Raw genomic sequence first — 20,736 nt, 5'->3', positions numbered from 1 at the left:
TCGAGTTTGGGAATGGTTGATGAAAAGAAAACAGTTACCAAGAAGGGCGCCAAGAAAACCGTCACTAAACCGGCAGCGAAGGGCGGGAAGAAGCGCAGAAAGTCGAGGAAGGAGAGTTACTCCATCTATATCTACAAAGTGATGAAGCAGGTTCACCCCGACACCGGAATCTCCTCCAAGGCCATGGGCATCATGAACTCGTTTGTGAACGATATTTTCGAGCGCATCGCGAGTGAGGCTTCCCGCCTGGCCCATTACAACAAGCGGCGCACCATCAGCTCCCGGGAGATCCAGACCGCCGTGCGCCTGCTGCTGCCCGGGGAGCTGGCCAAGCATGCCGTGTCGGAAGGGACAAAGGCCGTGACCAAATACACCAGCTCCAAGTAAAACTCCACGCTTTCCTTAAAGAACAAACCCAAAACACAACGGCTCTTTTAAGAGCCACCCACAATCTCTCTGAAAGAGCTACACAAACGCATTTCCCTTTAGAAACAACTTACTGTAATTATTTCCTGAGCAAGTGTGTTTGAGAACGTTTGAATTTCCAGCTTTAGTTTTAATTTTGTATTCTCATAAGCAGTTTCACTGACCGGATCGACCTTAGCGTCTCTGTTGAATTCCCTGTTCAGTAAACTACAAACACCATCCGCGGTCGCTATTTCCCTTTGCACTCAGACGTTATTTCCAGAGCCTGCCGAAGAATTAAAAGCTTGTTTTTGGAATGAGACTCGGATTTGAGAAGGGCCGAATGGCCGTCAATGTGCTGTAATGATTCTGTAATAGATTTGAAGTGCAGAGTGCCTCCTTTAATGAATTTTAATGATATTGTCCGCCTATTGCTTTTCTGGAAAGCGAGTGGTCAGGGTCTGGCATGAACTGACTGAGAGGGAGGTGGAGGCAGACTCAATCGTCGCGTTCAACAGCGAATTGGATAAGTACCTGTAGGGAAAAAAATGCAGGGCTACGGAAAGGGCGGGGGAGTGGGATTAGCTGAAGTGTTCTTGCAGAGAGCCGGCACGGGCACGATGGGCCGAATTGCCTCCTACTGTGATGTAACGATTCTATGATTCTGCAATCGATTTGAAGTACAGCGTTCCCACTTAATTGATTTTTAATTATATATTCCGTTTATTGCTTTTCTAGAAATGCTTGATTATCAGGATTTCTCTGAAAGTGTATTTAGTTTTTATGAAGATTTTACAGGGGATTGTAACGTCAACGTGGAGAGGTTGCTGGAAGCTCACAGCCCTTTCTCTCACTCTGAATCTATCTTCTTTCTTGCCGCTCTCTCTCCTCTCTCTGTTTCACCCCCCCCCCCCTTACTTCCGCCTCACGTACAGTCTGCCTTTCTCAGCCAGGTCCGCTCAGGCTGCATAAGTAAAGTTATGCGGCAAGAAATTTTCATTCAGCGACGATTTCAGTGAAGAATCAATCATGACTGGACGAGGTAAAGGAGGCAAAGGACTGGGCAAAGGCGGAGCGAAGCGCCACCGTAAAGTGCTCCGTGACAACATCCAGGGCATCACCAAACCAGCCATCCGCCGCCTGGCTCGCCGTGGGGGTGTCAAGCGGATCTCAGGTCTGATCTACGAGGAGACCCGCGGGGTGCTGAAGGTTTTCCTGGAGAATGTGATCAGGGATGCGGTCACCTACACTGAGCACGCCAAGCGCAAGACGGTCACTGCCATGGATGTGGTTTACGCTCTGAAACGGCAGGGCCGCACTCTCTATGGATTCGGCGGCTGAACATCTCGACTCTTTCCACCAAACACAACACAAAGGCTCTTTTAAGAGCCACCCACCACTTTACTGAGAGAGCAGTGACCTGGGAGCGGAGATAGATTGTGGATTTACATTGTGATCGCTGTAGATCTATATTTTATTCTAAATCAAATTTAGTTGTGGAGGTGATTTAATCAGCATAAGCTCGATGGGTCTAATATCCTTTACTCATAGAATTGCAGACATTTACGGCACAGGAGACTATTCGTCTCTGCCGGCCGTATCCTTGTCGGTGGCGGTACTTCTGTACCTGTCAGTTTCTGGTCTGGGATTTATGTGGGTGTTGATTTTACTCGATATGTCACTTTCTGGGATGTGACATGTTGCGTATTTCTTAGGGTTTGGTATGTGAGTGTGTCTACTCTAGCTCTCTGTCTCTACGATGCATAATATTATAGAAAGTTACGGCACAGAAGGAGGCCATTCGGCCCATCGTGTCTGTCGGCCATAAACAATCTATCCAGCCAAATCCCACTTTACAGCTCTTGGTCCGTAGCCTTGCAGTTTACGGCACTTATGGTCATATCCAAGTACTTTTTAAAAATGCGATGAGGGTTTCTGCCTCTCCCACCCTTTCAGGCAAAACAGTTCCAGACCCCCACCACCCTGTGGGTGAAAATAAAATCTCAACTGACGGAATGTGTGAACCTGTTCAGGAACTCCCACTCCAGTGTCCGGGTCACACACTCGTTTTATCAGTAATTCGGATGATAATGAACAGCGTCTCCATGTGGCCCATTTAATGAATGATAAAAGCGATTTGTGAAACAATCACATTTTTGCTGATTTAAGTGTCATAAGAAAGAAGTCTGAGCATGCGCTAAAATTCAAGCTACGCCTCCCCCTCCCCCACTTTTGAAACGGACGGGAAGGGCCCCTGCGAGCACCGCTCCCCCAGCTCGGCCAGCGGAGGCCGTTTCCTATGTGCTCGGCTGATAAGAACTACAAACACGGTCGTGGTCGCTCTTTCCCTTTGATCTTAGACCCGTTCATTTGCAGCGCCTGCCGACGAAGTAAAAGCTTGTTTAAGGGACGAGACACTGATTTCAGTCACTTTATTCTCTGTCAAGACCTTTCCAATGCTTTAATGCCATTTGTGATTCATCCGTGTATTAATTGAGACTTCCTGCAGTGTAACAACCCAGAATGGGATTTATTTTAGAAAACAGAACGGGGTCAGTTTGATCACTCTGTTCCTCTTCCCTTCTTACAGAAGGACTCCCAGATCTAGCTTCACTCCCGCAGCAGTGCCTGTGCGAATGATCGATCGATAATCTGTGAATCCTCACTTTTACAAAGATTGAGCTGGAATGTGTCCTGTTTCAAAGTCAATGGAAATTGATTCCCGCCCGTTGTAGTTTCAAATTGAACGCGAATTGAATCCTGATTGTAACAGCTTGGAATTTGCAAGGGAGAGATGGAATAAGACAAAAGGAAGAAAAAAATGCTCGGAAATCTTTGGCTAATGGTGAATTTATTAATTAATTCGCTCGCTTAGGAAAATATTGGCGGGCTTTTTGAAATTAAAAAATCGTTGGCGGTCTGACTGTTGAGAAGTTATTTCCACTCACTTTTCATTGGCGGGAAAAGCAGACTGTGATTGGTCACCGGAAAGCATCAATGAAATTCACCACAGAACGACCAATCACAAGTTCGCTATCTGCATTCCTCCAGAACGTATAACACGGGCAGATGTGGGAGGAGATTTTCATTCTTTTTCTGAATGTGCCGATTGTGGAAATGTCTGGAAGAGGAAAAACCGGCGGTAAAGCTCGGGCCAAGGCCAAGTCCCGCTCATCCCGGGCCGGACTGCAGTTCCCTGTGGGCCGTGTTCACAGGCACCTGCGAAAGGGCAACTATGCTAAGCGTGTGGGTGCCGGAGCCCCGGTCTACATGGCTGCTGTGCTCGAGTATCTGACCGCTGAAATCCTGGAGCTGGCCGGCAACGCGGCCCGGGACAACAAGAAGACCCGCATCATCCCCAGACACCTGCAGCTGGCCGTCCGCAACGACGAGGAACTCAACAAGCTGCTGGGAAAGGTGACCATCGCTCAGGGCGGGGTGTTGCCTAATATCCAGGCGGTGCTGCTGCCCAAGACAACCAGCACTGCCAGCTCCAAGAGCAAGTAAAGCGCACAAGATTCAATCTAATAACCCAAAGGCTCTTTTCAGAGCCACCCACATTAGCTTTGAAAGGGCTGGTTACTGTTCTGTTCCATGGGTCGCAATTATCTCAGATCTAAATTAACATGTTAAGTCTTAAATTCTACTTTGAAATTCTCAGATTTGTCGATTAAGTTATCTATCCACCACTCACCTGACAATGAAACGCAGCCACACCGTAACAGAGCAACAGATACAATTGGTACCCTGTATGAACGAATATTCCCTCACTCACACGCAGTACTAATGAGTGAGTGGTAGTGCTTTTCCTATACTCACCTGTCAATCCCACACTGACACAGTACCAGAGAGTGACAGATAAAGTATCTGGTGTAGCTTCACCAAACAATGTAAAAATGTCACGTTGTACTAGACAGTGTCAGACAGAGTATCTGTCGTTTTTCGCCAGCCAATCTGCCACTAACAATGCAGAGTGACATCATATGCACTTTTGTCAATCCCGCACTAACACACTGCAAGAGAGTGACAGATACAGTATCTGTCCCATATATAGCAGTGAGTCTCACCTTGCCACATAGTACCAGATTGACAGAGGAAGTGTCTATCCCACACTCAATGATCAACGACACTGTTCACACTAGAATCGGGTGAGCGCGTCCATCTGCTTTTAATGGTTGTTTGGAGTTTTCAGCTTGACCAATAAAGTACTTGGCAATGGTTTTAAGCGGAACATAAACACAGTGCTGAGGTATCTGTCGAAATCAAAATGGTTTCTGCTGAATCATTGTCACTTGTTACAGCACTCGCTTTCAGCCAGTAGATGACAAAGACGTCGAATAGTTTGGAGAGTGCGGATTGTGGAAACACATCCAGACCGCCGTGAGTCAGGTGCTACTCGGGGAGCTGGCCAAGCACGGGGTGGCCAAGAATGCCAGCTTCAAGTAAAACTCCACAATTTACTGACAGAAATATGAAAATCACAACGGCTCCGTTAAGAGCCACCCACAGCCTCTCTGAAGGAGCCGCCTGTTTAATGCACTGATTTCGTCAGTTTATTCATTCCGGCTAAAGTCCTGTCAATCTGGTGAGGAAATGATCAGAAAATTAGTGAAACTGCCCCAATTTAATGTCTGTCTCGGTTGAATTTAATAGTTATAAATAAAATCTTTCTTTTTCGAATTTGGTGGAATGTTTCAAACTTAATTTTAAAATTGATCAATTGAGGCCAATAGTTTATTCTGTTAAGGAAATGGGATTCAAATCAAGCGACCAATCCCAAGTAGCCTCAGGTTACAGCGGGCTCCGAGAGTTGGAACTGGAGACATTACAGTCCATCCAAGGACTTTACTTAAACCCTTGAATTTCACAATCCCCGACAGTATCTGTGCAGGAAGCAAACTTCAGAAGGAGAAAAATCTCACAAGTTGGCCTCTTGTCATAGAAGCTCGGTTTAACCTATTGTGAGGTGGAAAGCTCCGGTTCCCCGTCACACCATCTGTCTGATATATAAAAACTGAATGGAAACAGAACACTGAGCGCATGGACACCCAGGAAGACTAAAAGAGCCTTTCACTGTGAGGGGAGAATAGAGGGTCCGGCCCAAAGAGTCTCTTGTAACCCCATAATCCTTACAATTCTGATATCACGCCAATATATCCCCGCTCCCGGTCCTAGGGCGCTGCTCTCTCTGTGAGGCGGTGTGGGGTTCTAAGAAGAGCCTTTGTTTTGTGCCCTGGATGTTGTCACTCAGCACTTTACGGTGGCGCTTGGCTCCGCCTTTTCCCAGTCCTTTGCCTCCTTTACCTCTTCCAGTTATGACGATTCCTCACAGGAATATAAACTGAATGATAAACTCTCGCCGTCCTGATGTATTTATGAAGCCAGCCCGGATCTGGTTGAGAAAAGCAGAGTGTGAGAGAGGCTGGGAGGAGACAGAATCAGAGTGACAGGCAGAGCAGAGACAGCGTCCTCTGAGCTTCAGCTCCGCCTCCAGCTTTCAGGCTTCAGCATTGAAATATTTGCCTGCACCTCCCCCTCTCCCCGCACAGTGTTTAAAGCGACAGGAAGGGCCCATGCGAGCTCCCCTCCCCCAGCTCTGCCAGCGGGGGCCGTTTCCTCTGGGCTCGGCTGATGATCGCTGAACACATCAGGGAGCGGAGATATCACGGGCCCGAGTAAGGGAGCAAACAGCATCATCCTCACAGCAGCACATCTCATTGGGTCTGTGTCCGCAGATGGGCTTTGAGTCGGGGTAAGTTCATCGGAAGCCGGGGATTGTCTGTAAGAGACAGATTGGAACAGGAACTAGTTCCGGAACATGGAGTGAGTGGGGGAAGGAAGAGGCCATTCTCGGGCTGTGTGTGTGTACAGAGTAAGGTAACATAGAAAGTAAATCACCTCGCACTTTCAAATCATTGCTGCTTTCTCCAAATCAGCAGTGAATGTTCCTGACTCAGTTCCAATCTCACCGTGTCTGTTGTTATTGTTCAGTGAACAAGGAAACACAGCCTGACAGTGAGGATGTGCGGAGATTCACAACGTGCATCGATTGCAGGCAGTAGGTGAGAAGTGTGAAAGAACACATTTCAAAAATCGGTTATTTCCTTTGAGTTCTCCAGAACCGTGTTGCTGGTGATCGAGAGATACATTGTGGCTCCCTCAGATACATCAGCATCCAGGCTCTGAGACACTCTGTTAACTATTCAGGCCCTCAACTCGGTTTCAATATACTGCAAAAAATAGATGTGCAGCCCAGTTACCTATGGAATTATTCCAGGAAGCGATTCAGCACTGTACACCTGCTCCCGTGGGAGTGGGAGATATAAACCTGGAGTGTGCCAATCGGATGTCCCATTCATGGTCCAGTGCGGGGTTTGGGTTTTGTCTGGATGCTGATAACTTACTGTAGAACCGTCCTACACCCCTGGTGTGGATAATCTGAGTGCCGCTGTACTGTAGTGAAGTCAAACAATGGCACTGTTTGTATCGCCGTTTCCCCTCTCCAGATACTTTACTTTTATATAAACAAACACGTTAATTATTACTTTATTGTTATAGTCTCCCAGCACCTGTCCATATCCTGCAACTAATGTTGTTCTCCTTGTTATTCCCAGAGCAAAATACTTCAACGAGCTGGAATAAATGGATCTTTCCTCCACCCGGAACACAAGGAACAGTGCAGGCAGCTCCTTCTCACTCACAGTAAGAACATTATCACTCACAGAGCGCAGAGACACCGAACTGGCCTCAATCCTATGATAACAGGCAACAGAAGCAGTCAGTCCCACAGTGATCCGAATTTCCAGTGTTACATTATGAACCTTACAGTAACTTGCAACAGTTGAATAACATGTTGTTTCAAAGCCCAAACACATTGCACTGATAGGCAGATCCATTTTCACACCCTTACTCACACACACAAACAGATAGACACTGATACGGTGTCAATCCTCGCTGCTGGCTGTACAGGGACAGTCAACCCCAATAACTAACATACAAGAGCAGAGAATCCGAGGTAATGGACTGCAACAAACCTCCTCCTGAGGCAGTCACAGATAATCTCAAACTAGCATTGGCCTGCACAAGGTGGAGAAGGAATGGAATCCAACAGTTAACACAGAGCAAGAATAGTACAATACAAGAGACTGTCAATTACATAATAATTCTCACACTCACATACATTACCAGTATGAGAGATACAGGGTCAATCCCACACTCACAAACAGTAGCAGAACTGACAGCTACAGAATAAAGCCTACACTCACAAAGCAGAGACAGACAGGTATAAAGAAAAATCCACAATCACACCAGAAACTGACAGGTACAGACAAAACATTACATCCATATTCTAGAAACTGAGTTAGAGTAAAATCCACACACACATCCTAGAGACAGATAGCTATAGAGTAAAACGTACATTCGCATACCAGGTTGACAGCTATAGATAAAATCAACACTCAATTAAATGAGACTGACAGATACAGAGTGAAACTTTCACTCACATACCAGAGAGTGACAGGTACAGGGTGAAACTTGCACTCACATCCCAGAGAGTGACTCGTACAGGGTGACAACCACACACACAAGCATAGACGGGCAGATACAGACTAAAATCCACACTCCCATACCAGAAACAGGCAGTGACTGATTAAAACCTTACTAATATAATAGAAACTGACAGATGCAGCATAAATCCCCACTCACATACTAGAAACTGACTTTTACAGAGATCACACCACACTCACATACAATAGACAGAATGGTACAGAGTGAAACACATACTCACACAGCAGAAGCTGACAGATAAAGAATAAAATCCCAGAGACTGACAGTTACGGAGTAAAGACCACACACAAATTCCAGACTCGGAATGATAAAGGGGACAAAAAACTCAGGCACCAGAGAATAACAGCTAGGGATTAATGCCATTACTTACAAACCAGTGACTTACAGATGCAGACTAAATTCCTTACTCCCATCCCAGAAACTGACAGGTACTGAACAAAACCCTTACTCTAACAACAGAAATTGACAGGTACAGCATAAAACCCACAATCACATACCAGAGACTGTCAGATACAGAGTGAAACTGACACTCACATACCAGAGACTGTCAGATACAGAGTGAAACTCACACTCACATACCAGAGACTGTCAGATACAGAGTGAAACTCACACTCACATACCAGAGACTGTCAGATACAGAGTGAAACTCACACTCACATACCAGAGACTGTCAGATACAGAGTGAAACTCAAATTTACATACCAGAGACTGTCAGATACAGAGTGAAACTCACATACCAGAAGATCACAGGTGCATTAAAGATCCAACATTTCCATACCAGAAACTGAAGATAGTGAAATAACACAACACTCATATTCAAGTGACTGACAGAAACAGAATAAAATCCACAATCACATCAAGAGACAGTCAGCTATAAGAAAGTAAGAAATAGTTATAAAGCCGCTCAAGCTTGCTCCGACATTGAATAAGATTATAGCCCAGAAATTCGGGTCGGGGGCTTCCCGCGGGTGCAAGCCCCCAACCTGCACTTAGCTTGCGCGCCGGCCGTTGAGCTGTGGGCCCCCATAGAATTCCGATCCTGGGCCTGGTCCAGCTGCCGGCGCGCAGTGCTTGCGTATCCCAGGAGCGCAGTTAGTTCGATGCGTCCCCGGGATCACGTGGGCCACGGGGAGCCAATCAGAGCAGGGAATGCTCCATTCATAAGATTGACAGGAAGAGCTGTCAAGGCTTATAAATACTACGGCCCCAAAACAGCACTAAATCTTCAAATATTTTTTTTTTTAAATCACATTTTTTAAATAAACGATAAATTACATGAAATAACTATTTTTACAATAATTTAAATTTTTGAAAAAAATAATTTTATTTTCTAATGGGGCTAAAAATAAACTTACCTTGCTTTAAAGTGTTTAAAAATAATAAACCTGTGGAAAAAATGTTTTAATTTTATTAATTCACCACTTACCTTGTAAAAAGCAGGCCCTACGCCTGCTTTTTACATGTGTAACTTCTGGCAACTTACCCTCCTGGGAAAACCTGCAAAAAAAAACTAAGTTCGATGCGCACACGCAGCCTCTCCCACGCACGCGTTCCAACTCTGAACCCCTTCTTTCAGGGGAACAGAAGTGTCGGTTTCCCATGCATGCTCAGCACTCATGCGTGGTGTCCCGAATTTCTGGGCCCATATCTGAACTTTTGCCACAACTCCAATATCCCATCCTATCCCTATAGCCCTTGATTCCCTTATTGCCCCAAAATATATTATCTCAGTCTTGAATACACTCATCGACTGAGCATCCACAGCCCCATGCAGTAGAGAATTCCAAAGATTCACAACACTCTGAGTGGATACAGTTCTCATCAACTCATTCCTAATTGTCCGATGCCTTATCATGAGCCTATGAACCCTATTTCTAGACCCTCCTGCCAGTGGAAACAGCCTCGCTGCATCTACCCCTGGCAAACACACTAAGAATTTGAAATGATTCAATGAGATCACCTCTCATTTTTCTAAATTCCAGAGAATATATGCCTATTATCATCAATCTCTCCTAATAGGACAGCCTAGGAATCAATCTCGTGAACATTTGATACACCCCATCTAAAGCATGTATATTCTGCCTTAGATAAGGAGTCCAAATTGTGCAAAGTACTCCAGTTATGGTATAACCAAATGTCTATAAAATTGCAGCAACACATACTTATACTGTTACTGCAACACCTTTGCAATAAATGCAAATATACATTTTACCATTATAATTGTACCTGCATGATAACTTTCTCTGATTCGAGTAAAAGGACACTCAAATCCCTCTGAATAGGAACAGAGAGAAACCCACACTCACATACCAGAGACAGTGAGTAATAGAGTAAAATCCTCAATCATATAACAGAAACTGACAGATATATAATACAACACATTCACACATACTAGTATAAACAGGTACAAAATAAAGCCTACATTTTGATACCAGACACTGACTGTTACAAATAAAAAAATCACACTCACATCAAAGGGACAGAGAGGTACAGAGTAAAACACACACACACGTGGCAGAAACTGAATATTACAGTCAGAAACCCATACACACATCCCAGAGATATAAGCATTAGAAGCACCAATAGGTCATACAGTTACTTGAGCCTCACAGATATAGAATAAAGCCACACTCACACAAAATACACTATCAGGTACAGAATGAGCACACACACTTCCATGCCAGAAACTGACAGGTAAAGATTAAAACCTGGCACTCGGAAAACAGAAACTGACAGATATAGAGTAAAATCCACCCTTGCACACCAAAGACTAACAAATACAGAGTAAAACGCGTACACACATCCCAGAGTATGACAGATATAGTGTAAAACCCACACACACATCCCAGAGTATGACAGATACTGAGCAAAACCCACAAACACATCCCAGAGTATGACAGATACAGAGAAACAAACATACTCACATCCCAGAGTATGATTGATACAGGGTAAACGCCCCACCACACCTCCCAGATTATGACATATACAGAGTAAACCCCCACCACACATCCCAGATTATGACATTTACAGAGTAAAACCCTAACACACATCCCAGAGTATAACATTTACAGAGTATAACCCACACTCACATCCCAGAGTGTGACATATACAGCGTAAAACCCACACTCACACACAAAAGACTGTGAGATAAAGTGTAAGTCCCACAATCACATACCAGAGTCTAACAGACACAGAGTAAATCTCACACTCACATCCCAGAAACAAGCAGGTATTGATTCAAATCCTCACACATACAACAGAAACTAAAAAGTAAAGAATACAACCTACTCACACATACAAGAAACCAAAATGTACAGAATAATGTCCGTCCTCACAATTCACACACTGACAGGTACAAAGAAAAATGCACACACTGATACCAGAAACTGACAGAGACAGAATAATCAAACACTCATTCAACTGTGACTGACTGATACAGAAAAATCCCACACTCACATACCAGAAGCTAACAGGTACATAATAAAGCACACCTTTGCATAACAGAAAATTAAGAGAGTGAAAAAGACACTCACATGGCAGAGACTGACAGATAAAGAAGAAAAACCACACCCACGAACCAGAACCTTACAGATTTGGAGTGAAACTTTTTTTCCATAGCAGAAATTGACAGTTAGATAGGAAACCCCACACTCATGTATCAGAAACTGACTGGCACTGAGTAAAACCAGTACTAGTGTATTGAGATCAACAGAATAGAACCCACGTTCACAAACCAAAGACTGATTGATGCAGATTAAATCTCACAAATACAGATCAGAAACAGCCACTGGTAGCATAAAACCCACACTCACACTTCAGACACTAACAGATAGAAAATAAAAAATGCATTCAAATACCATTGACAGACACAGACTGAACCCCACATTCACAGACCAAAGGCTGAAAGAAATAGCATAAAAACAATTCTTACTGAACAGAAATTGAAAGATGCAGAATAAAACCCACACTCCCTCATCAGAGACTGACAGGTACAAGATAAAACCCACATTCACATACAGAATAATCAACACTGACACAGATTATCAGAGACTGACAGGTACAGAATGAATCTCAGGCTCACATACTGTATCAGAGAAGACAGTTATACAGAATTAATCTCACACTCTCATAAAGTGCCAGATAGTGACAGAGAGAGAATTTATCTAACTCTCACATACAATATCAGTGACTGACAGGTAAAGAATAAATCTCAAACTCACATGCCATACCAGGCACTGACAAATATAGAAAATATCTCAATCTCACATACAGTATCACAGATTGGCACAGAAAGAGAATGAATCTCACACTGACACAGAGTATCAGACGATGACAAACCCAGTATTAATACACACTCGTGCACAGTACCAGTAAATGAGACACAGTTAACCCCACATTAAAGACTGATTGGTGTAGAATGAATCTTAATCTCACATAAAGTACCAGAGATTGAAAGATATCTAATTATCTAAGAGGATTGGAGGAAAAACCTTTTCACCCAGAGGGTGGTTGGAATCTGAACTCACTGCCTGAAAGGGTGGTAGAGGCAGGAACCCTCACAACATTCAAGAAGCATTTGGATGAGCACTTGAAATGCCATAGCATACAAGGCTATGGACCAAATGCTGGAAAATGGGATTAGATTAGACAAGGCTTGATGGCTGGGGCGGACGCGATGGGCCGAAGGGCCTCTTTCTGTGCTGTATGACTCTATGACTATGACTCTACTCTAACACTCACATACAGAACAGAGACTGACAGACAGAGAATGAATCTCACAGCAACACAGAGCATCAGAGGGCCTGGCAGATACAGAATGACTACACAATCACATGCATTACAATTAATTACAGATAGATTCAGTTCCACACTCAGATACAGTACCAGAAACTAGCTGAAATGTAAGGAATCTCAAACTAACATCCAGTAGCAGAGACTGATAGATGCAGTACGAATCCTACTTTCAAAAACCGAGTGTGTAGCATATTCATGCAGAATCCTTCGCTGAAAAACAGTGCGAGAGACAGACTGATTCAGAACTAATCCGACACTAACATACAGTACCAGAGACTGACAGATACAGAATGAATCCCACACTCACACTCAGTACCAGAGACTAACAGATACAGAATGAATCCCACACTCACACTCAGTACCAGAGACTGACAGATACAGAATAAATCTCAGACTCGCACATCCCAGTGACAGACAGATACAGAATTAACATCGCACACGTACATTACCAGAGAATGACAGATTCTGAATGAATCCAAACACTGACACACGGTACCAGATTTTGATGGATACAGATGGAATCCCACCCTGACACGTGATATCGGTGAAGGACAGGAAACGAATGGATCCCACACTCACATACTGTAACAGAGACTGAGATTGAGAATGATTCCCACAATTACATGTATCACCAGAGATTGAGTGACACAGAACTATTCTCCCACACACAAATTACTCGAGACTGGCAGATACTGAACTAATGTGGCGGGGACCACACCGCAAGGCGTGAATAGGGTGCACAGTTTGGAGGAAGTACATCTAAATTGCTGACCCGTCTGATATGCTTGGGGCATTGCAGAATGGTGTGGGAATTGGTGAATGGGGAGATGAATCTCCCTCTGCTCCTTGGATGACCTTTCTGACTGCAGTGGGCGCGCTGGTGGCAAACACGCAATCTGATTGGATACATAAAGAAACCAATCAGAGCGATGCAGAACAATGGAAACTGACATTATTCCTAACCAGCCAATCATAATTATTGCCTTCACCCATCCCTCATTAGTATAGGGCTGTGGGGGCAGCGTATTTAAGCCGAGCGCGGAGCCGGTTTGGGTCATTTTGTGTTGAAATCGAGTTTGAGAATGGTTGATGAAAAGAAAACAGTGGTCAAGAAGGGCGCTAAGAAAATCGTCACTAAACCGGCAGCGAAGGGCGGCAAGAAGCGCAGAAAGTCGAGGAAGGAGAGTTACTCCATCTACATCTACAAAGTGATGAAGCAGGTTCACCCCGACACCGGCATCTCCTCCAAGGCCATGGGCATCATGAACTCGTTTGTGAACGATATTTTCGAGCGCATCGTGGGTGAGGCTTCCCGCCTGGCCCATTACAACAAGCGGCGCACCATCAGCTCCCGGGAGATCCAGACCGCTGTGCGCCTGCTGCTGCCCGGGGAGCTGGCCAAGCACGCCGTGTCAGAAGGGACAAAGGCGGTGACCAAATACACCAGCTCCAAGTAAAACTCCACGTTGTCCTAAAAGAACAAACCCAAAACACAACGGCTCTTTTAAGAGCCACCCACAACCTCCCCGAATGAGCTACTCAAACCCGTGTCCCTTTCGACACAATTTGCTGCTATTTCCTGACCAAATGTTTTTGAGATCATTTTTTCAAGTTTCGGATGCAGATTTAGATTGGAATTCTCATAAGCATTTTCATGGTCTGTTTCGACATGAGTGTCGCTGTTGAATTTCCTTCCCAGCAAACTACAAACACGATCCATGGTCGTTCGTTGTCTTTACTCAGACCGGACGAATTAAAAGCTTGTTTTAGGGATGAGACTTGGATTTCAGTCATTTCGTTCTCTGTCAAGACCTTTTAATTTTTTTTATAATGCCAGTTGGGAGTCAACCCATTTGTTAACCCGAGACTTCCTGCAGTGTAACAGCCCAGAATGGGAGTTCGTACAGAGACCAGAACGGGGGCAGTTTGATCACTCTGTCCCTCTTCCCTTCTTACAGAAGGACTCCCTGTTCTGGTTTCACTGCCGCAGCAGCGCCTGTGCAAAGGATCGATCGATAATCTATGAATCCTCACTTTTACAAAGAATGAGCTGGAATGTCTCCCGTTACAGAATCAATGCAAATTGATTCCCGCCCGATACAGTTAGAAATTTAACCCGGAATTAATCCTGATTGTAACAGCCTAGAATTTGCAATGGAGAGATGGAATAAGACAAAAGGAATAACAAAATGTCCGGAAATCTTTGGCTAATAGTGAATTTATTAACTTAATTCGCTGGTCTAGGAAAATATTGGCGGGCTTTTTGAAATTAAAAATTCTTTGGCGGTTTGACTGTTGAGAACAGTTATTTCCATTAACTTGTCATTGGTGGAAAAGCAGACTGTGATTGGTCAACGGAAGACACCAATGAAATTCACCACAGAGCGACCAATCACAAGTTCGCTGTCTTCATTCCTCCAGAAGGTATAAGTGCAGATGTGGGAGGAGCTTCTCATTATTTAACTGAATGAGTGAATTGTGGAGCTATCTGGAAGAGGAAAAACGTGCGGTAAAGCTCGGGCCAAGGCCAAGTCTCGCTCATCCCGGGCCGGACTGCAGTTCCTTGTGGGTCGTGTTCACAGACTCCTGCGAAAGGGCAACTACGCTCAGCGTGTGGGTGCCGGAGCCCCGGTGCACATGGCTGCTGTGCTCGAGTATCTGACCGCTGAAATCCTGGAGCTGGCCGGCAACGCGGCCCGGGACAACAAGAAGACCCGCATCATCCCCAGACACCTGCAGCTGGCCATCCGCAACGACGAGGAGCTCAACAAGTTGCTGGGAAAGGTGACCATCGCTCAGGGCGGGGTGCTGCCTAATATCCAGCTGGTGCTGCTGCCCAAGCAAACCAGCACTGCCAGCTCCAAGAGCAAGTAAAGTACACAAGATTCAATCTAATAACCAAAAGGCTCTTTTCAGAGCCACCCACTTTATCTGTGAAAGGGTTGCTTACTATTTAGCCATTTTCAGTAAGCTGTCTGTCGAGCATGTAGAAATCTAGATCCACAAACACTGCAGCGGGCTTGCAGTTAGCGAATATTCTGATCAGTGATTCAATATATAGGTCTGGCTTCAGCGAAAAACAATACACACGGAACCCTAACGGGAGACCGGCACTCTGAGCACGTTGCTGGGAGAGCCGAATATGAACCGATGTTTAGAACCGAGTATAAAGTGAGAGCGCGGTTGTTGGGCTTACCGTTCCTTATTGGGACAATAATTCCATAGGGAGAATTATATACATCCGGAATCATACAAACATTTCCCCTTTTAATTGGCAGACAGGATCGAACCAGAATTACATCTCTGGCTAATTTTCAAATATTCCAAATAGTAACTGAAGTTCCCACCTGTCCCCGCATTAAGAGCTGGTTTTAAAGGTGAGATTCAGACTTCAGGCACCTCGGTATGTGGAGTTGGATCAATTTACTATCATAACTGCCACTTATAATTTCCGACTCACACTGGGCGAGATTATTCAATCTACTGGGCAGCTCACTCACATTTCAACCTAGAGCATAAACGCACCGTCAGATATTCAATGCCCAAGTTTATAAATCCCCAGTTACAGTAACACTACAAGACCTGCAGTGTGTGCTGAGCCAAATCTGATTGGCAGAGATCGCAACTCTCTTCTTTGCTGATTTGGTGGCTCTTAAAAGAGCCGTTGTTGTATTTGGTGCTAAAGTTTGGAGCCAGGCAGGGTGAGTTTAGGCGCGCTCCCCGCGGATGCGGCGGGCCAGCTGGATGTCTTTGGGCATGATGGTGACTCGCTTGGCGTGGATGGCGCACAGATTGGTGTCCTCAAAGAGCCCCACCAGGTAAGCCTCGCTGGCCTCCTGCAGGGCCAAGACGGCCGAGCTTTGGAAGCGCAGGTCGGTCTTGAAGTCCTGAGCGATCTCCCGCACCAGGCGCTGGAAGGGCAGTTTGCGGATCAGCAGCTCGGTGGATTTCTGGTAGCGGCGGATCTCCCTCAGAGCCACAGTGCCGGGTCTGTAGCGATGGGGTTTCTTCACTCCGCCCGTGGCTGGAGCGCTCTTCCGGGCCGCTTTGGTCGCCAACTGTTTGCGAGGAGCTTTCGATCCGGTCGATTTGCGCGCTGTCTGCCATTTTTTTAACGGATCTCAGCGCAATTTAGAACACACGGACTGTTAATGCGGAGTGTGCTGTGTGTCCGCCTTGTTATACTCAGTGAAGGCCCGCCCCGAGCAGTGATTGGCTGGAGACCTGCGCCCAGCCGTTTTAAACCCAACTTTGACCAATCAATGAAACGCTGGATGCTCAGTCCCCGATTGGCTGAGCCAAGATTAATCGCCCATTTCAAAAAGCCCGCCAGCTTTAGTGCAGGAAATAACCGTTTTGAAACAAATCGATTTTATTCTGCACGTATTGAAAGGACCATTGCAAGAATCATTTTAAATGTAACTTGCTGGGCTTGGTGCTTTAGGGCCCATCCCATTGCCCGCACTCTGGGTTGTTGATGCTGACAGGAGCGGGGAAAGGGACCCGCGCCAATCTCCCGCTCTTCCACTCGATTCCTCTCACCTCTCCTCTCCAGCCCATTCAGAATTTCCCTCCGCCCGTCCCATTGTGACGTTAGTCGCCGCTTTCAGGGGAGAGGATCAGAATTCAGTCGCTTCTCTCTGTCCCCGTGGAGCCTGTGAGAAGGGCTTGGCCAATAATCTGTCATTCGGGAACTGTGCAGTGAGCGATCTGATGCTGGGCACATTTTAGATTGCTGAATGGAAACTTATTGCCGCCGGTTACAGATAAGAGGCTGACAAATTAAACCTGTTCGTAGAACAGCGCCAGGAATTACTGACGGTGAACGCAAAATAACAGAACAAAAGGACCGAGATTTTAAAATCGTTCCCTTGAAATTAGACTTTAGATTAATTCACTTCTTTACGGCACTGGAATTGGCGGGCTTTTTCTAAAAGAAATTCAAACTATTCGGCTGGTCGACAATTTCAACCAATGATGTGCTTACTTTCTAATCTGTGGCTCTGTGATTGGTTAAGAAATGGGATTGTGAGGCGGATCCCCAATCAGAAATAAGGTCGGGTTAGAGCGGCTCAAACTGCGGGAATTTCAGGTCCCCGAATGATTGAACTGAAATTTCACAATTTCACAAACCCTGTCAGTATCAGTGCCGGACACCACCGTCTGGCTGCAAATAATTCACAAGTTGGACTCTTTTCAGTAACCCATTCAACGGCTTGTGCCCGACCAGCCGGCTAATTATTAAAATTAGAATCGTTACAGTATAACTGCACAATGAACAAATGTGTAGACGCGATGTGGCTTTACACCGAGTGGGAATGTTCCGTCTGAGGAAATAACTCTCTCCATAAACCTGGTGCAACCGAAAGCGAAATTCAAATATTAAAGAACACTTCACATGTTAATAATATTTCTGAGCACCATCTATTTTTGAGAACAATCTACCCCAGCTCCCGTTCCCAGGTCACTGCTCTCTCTGTGAGGTGGTGGGGGGCTCTTAAAAGAGCCTTTGTGTTGTGTTTGGTGGAGAGTCGAGATGTTCAGCCGCCGAATCCATAGAGTGCGGCCCTGCGGTTTGAGAGCGTACACCACATCCATGGCAGTGACCATCTTGCGCTTGGCGTGCTCAGTGTAGGTGATCGCATCCCTGATCACATTCTCCAGGAAAACCTTCAGCACCCCACGGGTCTCCTCGTAGATCAGACCCGAGATCCGCTTGACACCGCCACGGCGAGCCAGGCGGCGGATGGCTGGTTTGGTGATGCCCTGGATATTGTCACGGAGCACTTTACGGTGGCGCTTGGCTCCGCCTTTGCCCAGTCCTTTGCCTCCTTTACCTAGTCCAGTCATGATGATTCCTCAGTCAAACTTTCTGCTGAATGAAAAACAAACTGCTTCTGGCTGCTTTTATATACAGCCGACTCCGACCTGACTGAGAAAGCGCAGAGTAAGAGAGGAGGGGAGGGGAGGAGACAGAGTGAGAGATTAAACCGAGAGAGCGGGAGGGGAGGAGACAATTTCAAGAGTGACAGACAGAGCAGAGAGCGGCCTCTGATCTTCCAGCTCCACCTCCAGCTTCCTGCAAACGTCATATTCAAACCGTTTATCGACAGTAGAACCGAAACACAGCGCTCCACACAAACCCTTACAGACTTGGACTTCATATTCAAGGGTTTTCTGAAACCAGAATCTTTTAAATAAGGTCCTGTTACAATTAACAATCAGTAATATTCCCGCCTATATACAGTCCCTTCTGTCACAAGTCAACCCGTCTCCTTCCATGTCAATCTCAGACCTTATTCCTTCTCCCCACACAGACGGGTTCAGCAGTTTACAAACACCTTATTCCAGGTGATTTGGAGAATCTCATGTGTTGCGGTTTGAGTTGTGACGCGGGGTATCTCTGCCAGTGTTTCCGTCTCACAGAGACTCTCACCCTGAACCTGTGAACTGAAAATGACCATGAACTGAGCCTGGAGCCGAACACCCCCCCAGTTAGAGTGAGGCGGGCCCGGGACATCCCATTCTCTGTGTTTTATTGCAGACACTGGGGGAGGGGTGGGTGCAGCGAATGTCAGCGAGTCACCAGGGAGCCGGGGTTCATTTGAAAAAATTCCAATCGGGAATCTGAGCGCGGCCTCGGGACATGGATCATTCGATTCCGCGATCAGCTCTTTTTGGAAAGACGTGGGTGGCTCTGAAAAGAGCCTTTGGTTTCACATGTTTACAAGTTGTCCTTTTTACTTTCTTTTGCTCGCTGCTTTCTGAGACTTTGCTGATTTGGGCTTGGCCTTCGGTTTTTCCACCTTCTTGGCTGCCTTCACCTTTCCGCCTGTGGCCTTCTTGGGGCTCTTGGGCTTCTTCACCGCCGCCTTTTTCCCAGACGCCGCTATCGCTGTCTTTTTTGACTTTGATGCCTTCTTGATGATCGTTTTCTTGGCTGCTGGTTTCTTGGCTGGAGATTTCTTGGCTGCTGGTTTCTTGGCTGGAGATTTCTTGGCTGCCGGTTTCTTCACCTTATTTCCCTCTTTCCGCTGCGATTCCTTCTTAGCGAGCCTGAAGGAACCCGCGGCGCCCGTGCCCTTTGTCTGCTCCAGGGAGCCGTTTTCCACTTTCCTCTTGATACTTAACCTGATCTGGGAACTTAACTTCAGCACATCCACGCCGTTGGCAGCCAGAGCCTTCTTTATCGCGGCCAGCGATATCCCCTTGCGATCGCTGCCACTCGCCACAACCTTGAGGATCTGCTCGCCCAACGTGGGACCGGCTGGCTTGGAGCGGGGAGCCGCCTTCTTCTTCTTGCTGGGAGACTGGATTTGAGCGGCGGCGGCAGGTGGAGCCGTTTCGGCGGCTGCAGTCTCAGCCATGTCCGCGACTCTGTAGAAAATCTCTCTGACAGTCAGAGCTGGGTCCGAAATGAAACGAGAGGCGGCGGCACAGAGCAACTTAAAGGCAGCGAGCGGACATCCTGCTGTCAGCTCCCGGCCCCTCCAGCCTCTCTGTGTTTCTCTCTCCTCATTAACTGTCCGATTCCAATTAAACTCGGGCACTCCAGATTCCCAGACTGGCCTCTTTCTGTCTCGAAGACCGGGGTGTTTGCTGTCGAGAAAGTTTCATCAGAATTCAAGGCAGCAATTTCAATTTAAAGCCGTTTCATTGCTGCACTGATCGCGCTCTCTCACCCGATCGCCGACATGTTCTCTGTTTTTTGACTGAAATTTGAAATCAAATAAAACTTCATGTTTAATTCCGACTTCAGGGCTGAGCAGAGGGGCAGGGCGATCCTATGACAGGGAAATCTTTGAATTTTACACCAGAGGGTCTCTGAAATCCGGCGATGAGTGCGGACACACAAACACAGTGACATTAGTCTAATCCGCCCGCCCATTTAACACACTCTCGCTGACACAATGTTCACTCTGCTCATTCACAGCACAATCTGTTCCCAGATTTACAGTTCACAGGACAGGT

At 46.1% G+C, this 20,736-nt stretch overlaps 3 protein-coding genes and 1 pseudogene across 3 annotated transcripts; 3 read left to right on the top strand and 1 right to left on the bottom strand.

Annotated features, from left to right (window-relative positions):
* Nucleotides 1-425, top strand: LOC147098350 (histone H2B-like). The gene has a single exon (XM_085970008.1). The coding sequence runs from the start codon at nucleotides 13-15 to the stop codon at nucleotides 385-387; it is 375 nt and encodes a 124-aa protein (XP_085826134.1). The 5' UTR covers nucleotides 1-12; the 3' UTR covers nucleotides 388-425.
* A 3,097-nt stretch (nucleotides 426-3,522) lies between these two features.
* LOC147098349 (histone H2A type 2-C-like) lies at nucleotides 3,523-3,937 on the top strand. The gene has a single exon (XM_085970007.1). The coding sequence runs from the start codon at nucleotides 3,523-3,525 to the stop codon at nucleotides 3,910-3,912; it is 390 nt and encodes a 129-aa protein (XP_085826133.1). The 3' UTR covers nucleotides 3,913-3,937.
* An 11,182-nt stretch (nucleotides 3,938-15,119) lies between these two features.
* On the top strand, nucleotides 15,120-15,639 carry LOC147098348 (histone H2A type 2-C-like; annotated as a pseudogene).
* Nucleotides 15,640-19,481: 3,842 nt separating this feature from the next.
* LOC147098347 (histone H1-like) lies at nucleotides 19,482-20,132 on the bottom strand. Its single transcript, XM_085970006.1, has one exon. The coding sequence runs from the start codon at nucleotides 20,130-20,132 to the stop codon at nucleotides 19,506-19,508; it is 627 nt and encodes a 208-aa protein (XP_085826132.1). The 3' UTR covers nucleotides 19,482-19,505.
* Nucleotides 20,133-20,736: the final 604 nt, after the last annotated feature.

This window comes from Somniosus microcephalus, chromosome 29 (genome assembly GCF_052327205.1).
Source record: "Somniosus microcephalus isolate GS21.2 chromosome 29, FLI_Smic_1.0, whole genome shotgun sequence".
Classification (NCBI taxonomy): Eukaryota; Metazoa; Chordata; class Chondrichthyes; order Squaliformes; family Somniosidae; genus Somniosus; species Somniosus microcephalus.
Note: the sequence above shows the minus strand (reverse complement) of the source record. Positions and strands in the feature narration are given on the sequence as shown.

Excerpts from the sequence above, each read along its gene's own strand:
- LOC147098350 (XM_085970008.1), top strand. The coding sequence starts at position 13 with ATGGTTGATGAAAAGAAAACAGTTACCAAGAAGGGCGCCAAGAAAACC.
- LOC147098349 (XM_085970007.1), top strand. The coding sequence starts at position 3,523 with ATGTCTGGAAGAGGAAAAACCGGCGGTAAAGCTCGGGCCAAGGCCAAG.
- LOC147098347 (XM_085970006.1), bottom strand. The coding sequence starts at position 20,132 with ATGGCTGAGACTGCAGCCGCCGAAACGGCTCCACCTGCCGCCGCCGCT.